This window comes from Benincasa hispida, chromosome 3, assembly GCF_027475165.1.
Source record: "Benincasa hispida cultivar pf3 chromosome 3, pf3_genome.v1.1, whole genome shotgun sequence".
In the NCBI taxonomy this organism is placed as follows: domain Eukaryota; kingdom Viridiplantae; phylum Streptophyta; class Magnoliopsida; order Cucurbitales; family Cucurbitaceae; genus Benincasa; species Benincasa hispida.
In genome coordinates this window covers 33068531-33075369 of record NC_143480.1, presented here as the reverse complement: position 1 = coordinate 33075369, position 6839 = coordinate 33068531, and the positions used below count along the sequence as shown (strand labels likewise).

The 6839-nt window shown below is 36.3% G+C and overlaps 1 protein-coding gene across 1 annotated transcript; it reads right to left on the bottom strand.

The window, feature by feature from the left end:
- Window positions 1–475: 475 nt before the first annotated feature.
- BRI1 (Leucine-rich receptor-like protein kinase family protein) lies at window positions 476–4625 on the bottom strand. Its single transcript, XM_039025238.2, has one exon. The coding sequence runs from the start codon at window positions 4392–4394 to the stop codon at window positions 804–806; it is 3591 nt and encodes a 1196-aa protein (XP_038881166.1). The 5' UTR covers window positions 4395–4625; the 3' UTR covers window positions 476–803.
- Between the last annotated feature and the right edge of the window lie 2214 nt (window positions 4626–6839).

Genomic DNA, 6839 nt, shown 5'->3' with positions numbered 1-6839 from the left:
GAGAGAGAGAATTTTAGGATATAAGGTAATTGATGTGGGTAGGAGTTTGCAATTATGACCATTTTATCCATTCAGGAGTGGTCCAAAAATGTATGTTAAATTGGATTCAAATCCAAAAACAAATACCCAACAAAATTTTCACAAAAAGCTTTCATAATCATTTATAGAATTCTGTAATTGAATGACTTCTAAAAAGATTTAAATTTCAATATAGATTTTCTGAAGGGGAAAAAAAAAAGGTAGAAAATAGTTATTTATCTTTTCATGGTAAAAAACAAGGAGTAACTTCCAAACTGAACTTCCATTGAGCCACTAAAACTGACTCAAAACCATATCCTAAATCCTATTTTTGATTAAAACTTAATTCTCATAATCTTTTTTTGGTTCTTATAAAGTTGGGAGATGTAATTGAAAATGGAAAGAAAAGGCCAAAAGAAACCTCTACTTAGTCTCCATCAAGTGAGGACACAAAAAATGGAGGAAGCTCTTTTCATATGAATAATCATCCATTGGTGTCTCTCATATATAAACAACCAAAAAGAAAGCATAAACAACTGAAAGAAACTGTTTATATACACATTTTTATGAAGAAAAAAAAAGTTTTAAACAACTTTTATGTATAAAATAACAAAGATTACATACATTCAATTGGTTGAGAGATACTACACTAGCAGCTGCATGCTATGCCATCTCAAAGTGGTGTACACAAGAAAATTTTTAAAATTTTGAGCTGCAAAATCTCCCATCATCTCCATCCATCCTTTCTTCTTTTCCCTCCAAAAGAATTCTCTCGATTTCTTCTCTTACTTGCCTTCTGGTTCTGGTACTTCCTTTAAGCTCATATCTACCATGTCGACGCCGAGGTTATCAGTTCCAATTGTAGATTGTGAATCCATCCCCGATCCCGCTTGGATTTCCTTGAACATCGTCATTACTTGGATCATGGTCGGACGCCGCCATGACCTATCATCTAAGCAAGCAACGGCTACTTTCAAGTGTTCTAAAAGCTCCATCTTGAGGCTTGGATCCTCCTTTATGAGTTCGGGATCAAAAACATCGGTTAGGTCCAACTTGGCGTGTTGTTTTACCCATCCAACGAGATTGTTGTCCCCGAAATCTGCAGAGTCTGTAGGTCGTTTTCCTGTTAAGAGCTCGAGCATAACAACACCGTAACTGTAAACGTCGCCTTTTGTAGAACACCGGAAGCTTTGGTAATATTCGGGAGGGACGTAACCAGGTGTTCCGGCTAATGTGCTGACACTCAAATGAGTGTCCATGGCGCTCATTAGTCTTGCCATTCCAAAATCTGAGACTCTGGCTTCCAAATTCTCATCCAGCAATACATTGCTTGATTTCATGTCCCTGTGAATGATGTGAGGGATGCAATTATGGTGAAGGAAAGCCAGTCCCCTTGCAGCTCCAATGGCAATTTTTCTTCTTGCTGCCCAATTCAGTTTGATCCCGCCTTTCTTCTGGTCGTGTAAAACGTCTTCCAGGCTTCCGTATTTCATGTACTCATATACCAGAAGTCGTTCTTCTCCGACTTTGCAGTAGCCTAAAAGCGGTACCAGGTTTCGGTGTTTGATTTTGCCAATGGTTTCCATTTCTGCAGTGAACTCTCGATCACCCTGTCCACTGACATGAATCAGCTTCTTGATGGCTACAGTACTTCCATCCTTCAATTGAGCCTTGTATACGTCGCCAAATCCCCCCGAACCAATCAGGCTATCGTTGTGGAAGCCATTAGTAGCCTCCAGAAGATCAGCAAATGTAAGCTTCCGTAGTGGCTTCTCGAATGTTGCAAGATTGATGCTCAATGCTTCACGAGCACCGGTTAACTTCCAGTTAACGGCGGTGGTCGTGCCTGATTGGGAATGACTCTCAACATAAGAATCAAGAGTAGAATCCTTCTTTTTCCTTCTCTTCCTCATCTCGATAACGACGATAATCAGACCGAAAATACAGAAGAGGGAGAAGAGTAACCCCATTGCAACACTCCCAGCAAGGGATGCCTGTTTCCTATGAGATCTTTGATGTTGAGAGTTTGCATTTCCTGCTGAATCAACCACACATGGAGGGAGAGGATACCCACATAGGCCAGAATTATTCGCAAAACCAGATGCCGAGAATGTTTCGAACTGAGCTGATTCAGGTATCGAACCATTGAGATGATTGTTGGACAGATCAATCTCCATGAGGGAGGAAAGTCCAGTCAAAGACAATGGAATTGATCCTTCAAGCTCATTGCTAGACAGATCAAGAATGTTAAGTTTCGTCAAGTCGCCGAGCTCCTGCGGAATCGGTCCCGAGAGACTGTTATGTCCCAAATCCAAAATGTAGAGATAGTTTGTAGAACCGATCTCCTTGGGAATACTACCAGACAACATATTGTGGGAAAGATCAAGAAAGATCATGGAGCCATTATGGTTAAAAGTGGGCTGAGTCATTCCTTGATAAACCCTAGTGAAATTGCAAGGACTCTTACTTGAAATCCTGTTCACTTGTTCCTGTCTTAGTCCAGCAAACTCAAGCAAATTTCCAGCTCCATGGCACTGCTTACTACCATCATTCTTAATGTAAGCATAAGACTTTCCTGTGATAAAGTTAACAGCAATGTTACCCGATTGACGAAACAGCTCCGAAGGGATTGTTCCATTCAAGAGATTGGTATTAAGGTCAAGCCAAATCAAGCTCCGACAATCGCCAAGCTCCCGAGGAATCCTACCGTAGAATGAGTTGTTGCTGAGCTTAAGGATGGCAAGGCTCGGTAAGCTCCCAATCCAAGCAGGAATCTCTCCGCTTAGCCGGTTGTTCGATAACGAAATCCAGTTCAAGTTGGTGCAGTTGCTTAACCCGGAAGGGATGGTCCCGGTGAGCTCATTGAAATCCAGGATCAGATTCTCGAGCCCTTGAAAGTTGCTAAAATCCGATGGAATCTCCCCCTCCAGCTGATTCAACCACATGATCAAGTTCTTAAGCTTAGAAAGCGATCCCAAGCTGGAAGGGATCGTTCCACTCAGAAAGTTGAAGCTCAAATCAAGAGAAACCAGCTGTGAACAATTACTAATACTCGAAGGGATTCGACCTGTTAACCAATTGTTCTGAAGAAACAGTTCTTTCAAGCTGTTATTAGGGTCTTCACATAGCCCCGCCGGAATCGACCCAGAAAAGTTATTGGAACTCAGATCCAAAGAATTCAAAATGGCAAGCTGAGACAGAGAATCCGACAAAACCCCAAAAAATTTATTGTCTGAAACAGAGAGTTTCTTGAGACTACTCATTTTGGCAAAAACGGCAATGGGGAGCTCACCAGTGAGGTTATTTTTCGAAATGTCTAATGTTTGCAACGAAGAACAAGACCCCAAAGCAGTAGGCAAAGCCCCAATCAAACTATTAGAAGAAAGATCGAGCTCTACCAAACTAGAACACAAATCTGCAATACTTACAGGAATCTCCCCCTGGAAATCGTTGTTAGCAAGCGAAAGAAACCACAAATTGGACGATGAAAACGAAGGGATTGGACCTCCGAACTTGTTGCTGGAGAGATTCAGAAAGGTGAGTTGCTGACAAGACGACAGAGCATGTCCAACGTCGCCGGTGAACTTATTGCCGGAGATATCAAAATGTTCCAAAACAGAGCAATCACCTAACGACGGAATACCGACAGTGAAATTGTTGGCAGAGATATCCAAATGCTCGAGTTTATTACAAGACGATAGATTAATCTCCCCACTGATTTTGTTTCCCTTCAATGCCAAGTGCTGCAAATTACCACACCCACCAGAGAAAATCCATGGAACTAATTTAGACCCAACAATCCGGTTAGAAGAAAGATCAAGAACCTGCAAATCAAGCTTCAATCCAGGGGCAGAGTCTTTAAGAGGAAAATCAAAAGAGTTAAAGGATAAATTAAGCGACTTAACATTGGGGCAAGCCCCCAAGTTTGAGACATCAGAAACAGAACCAAACAAGCCATTGAGAGACAGATCTACAGAAGAAAGCAGAGGGCTACACTTGAATCCAGAGGGCAAAGAAATGGAGCCAGTGAGGTTAGTGGATTTGAGAGAAAGAGATTCCAAATGGTCAAGAGCCGCAAGCAAAGGGAAGACATGACTGAAATTAGAGCTCAAAGACAAGAAGCTCAAGTCTATAGCGGAGACTCTGGTTTCCTTACAAGTAATACCAGAAAACGAACATGGGTCAGCATTGGAAAGCCAGTTCTGAAGAAGGGTTGGGTTTGGAAGTGAAGATTTGAAGGAAACAAGTTTCTGGGTATCTCCATGAGAAGAAGAGGGAGTTACAGAGGAAACAGAGAAGGAGAGAAGAGTGAGAGAGAAAAAGAAGAAAAAGAAGCTGAGAAAGGAATTTGAAGAAGATGGGGAAAAGGGTATCATTGTTTTGGTGTTAATAGGGAAAAAAGAGAAGGTGAAGAATGGTTTAGGGTTTGAAGTCCGCCATTAGAGAGAAAGAAGGAGAGCTCAGTAGCTCTGGTTTTGCAGAGAGAGAGAGAGAGAGAGAGAGAGAATGGGTTTTGGTTTTGGTTTTTGGTTTTTGGTTTTTGGTTTTTGGTGGTTAGAGAGAGAAGAAAAATGAGATCAAAGAAAAGGGTCAAAAGTCTGAGTAAGGAAGGTAAGAAGGGTATTTATCAAGTTGTGAGAGTGGGCACAGCTGTTGCTCACATGCCATGTGATTATGTAACAAAATTTAAATTTAATTAATTTTAAATTATTATTTAAAACTAAAAAAATAAACCCTAATTGAAAAGCTTGATTTAGCTTATCTATGAATTTGAATTAATTATTTAAGTTTGAAAGTTATTATTATTTATTTATTTAAAAAAAAAAAAAAAAAACAGAGTGTTTATCTCTACTAAATTTGTGGCTCCAAAATAGGTTCTTTGTCTCTCTAAAAGGGTAATGAGTACGTGAAATCTGCTAAAGTATCCGTTTAATTAAATTAATCTTTTTTTAATTTTTAATTTAATTTAATTTTGTTTATTTATTAATTAATTAATTTTGGCTTTTTTGGGTTATTTCTCTCTCTAAAATTATCACTTTGTCTCTCTAGCTTTATGTTTACATACGTGTGATCAACGATTGATCCATCACCATCAATTAATTAAACTTTTTTTTTAATTCATCTCTCTTTTAAGGATTAATTCTGAAGAAGATTAATCAATTAATAAATAATAATCATATTTCTCTAAATTTTTATACAAATTCATTGGAAGTTGGAATTACATTGCATGTTTTCCTTTCCCTTTCTCTTCATTAAATAGTAATCTCTTTCAATTTCCATGCATGTGGTCAAGTTTTCTAATCTTTTTTATCATCCAAATTATTTGGGTTTTTCTTTTCACACTTGATTGACTTATTTGATTTAATTTCATTGAATGTTGATTTTTAAGTATTATAAATTATTTTGATTTATTGAAATGGAGTGGGAGAGTAAAAATGTAAATTAGCATGTCACGAGAACTATACGTTTTATTGTTGTTTTTAACATTTTATAATGATATATCTATAACTGAATTGTTTTAAGTTTTGTGATGTAATCATGATTTGGTCCTACCATATCACGTGAAACTTACTATACTAAAACTGGATTCATATTATTCATATGGTTATATTAAGGAGCGTTTTTCTCCTAAAAACGATAATCATAATTTTTTCATGTTTCTTTATTAGAAACAAAAGTTGAATTAGCTAAAAGTTTTTAATGTGTAGATTTTGTTTTCCATTATTATATATAGATATATAACGTGATAGAAATAAAAACCTCATTTACTTATTTCAGTATTTGACTTCAATAAATATGTAGAGTGAGCTTTGAATATCTCTCTTTTTTTCCAATATTATAATGCATTCACTCGTTAGAAAAATTTATTTTTACTTGATTAATCATTAAATGAATCACAACTCAAATTAATGTAATTAATTTTCACATTAAACATTTACTAAACTATAAAATAACAAAATTAAGTGAATATAATTTATGATTGTTTGAACTGATTTTAGGATCGGAAGTTCAAATCCTCATATCGACCTATTATACTACAAAAAATGAAATACTACAAATACCATTCATCATGTCTCATGGTTAATTCAATGGCAATGGAAAAATAAATAAATTTATTTATTTATTAGATTAATTTATATGGAAAAAAAAAAAAAAAAAAGATTCAGGTGCCTTTATAGTCCTTACGTGGGGAAATTTGATTTTTTCGCCGGAGGGCATCCGATAATTGGTATTGTTCCTTTTGAATGAAGAACAATTTCGAAATTTAAAGGAATAATGAAGGGTATATTTGTCATTATGTATTTTGTCGGACATGGTTCGGATAATTGGAGGATGAATTGTCTTTTTAGATCAGTTTTTTCACTCCTAAGCTTTCACTACTTCCTAGATTATCTTTTCAGATGGCAGAATTGGGCTTTTTGATTGGGCTCACGAGGCCCAAAGAAACCCTAATTTGGCCCAAAACATTAAATTAAGATAATTATGATGATTAAGTTGAAAATGTGTTAGGATAAAAAAAAGTAGTAGGAAAATAGGTAGAAGTTAAGTAAAATTGAGGAAATTTGTTTTTACTATTATTTTTGGATCTTTCAGTAAATATTATTTTTGGAGTATAAATAAAGATAGAGTCAACTTTTAAAAGTAGAATAGGCCAACAAAAATCCATAAGTTTAGGAAATTGGTTTCCTTGCATTATAAGTTTAATCAGATTTTTCATGGATTTTCTTCAAAAGAGGGGAAAATAATAGAATTTGGAAAGGAAAAAAAAGATGGGAAAACGTTAATAATTTTTTTTCAAAAAAGAAATAATTTGTGTTTTC

Excerpts from the sequence above, each read along its gene's own strand:
- BRI1 (XM_039025238.2), bottom strand. The coding sequence starts at position 4,394 with ATGATACCCTTTTCCCCATCTTCTTCAAATTCCTTTCTCAGCTTCTTT.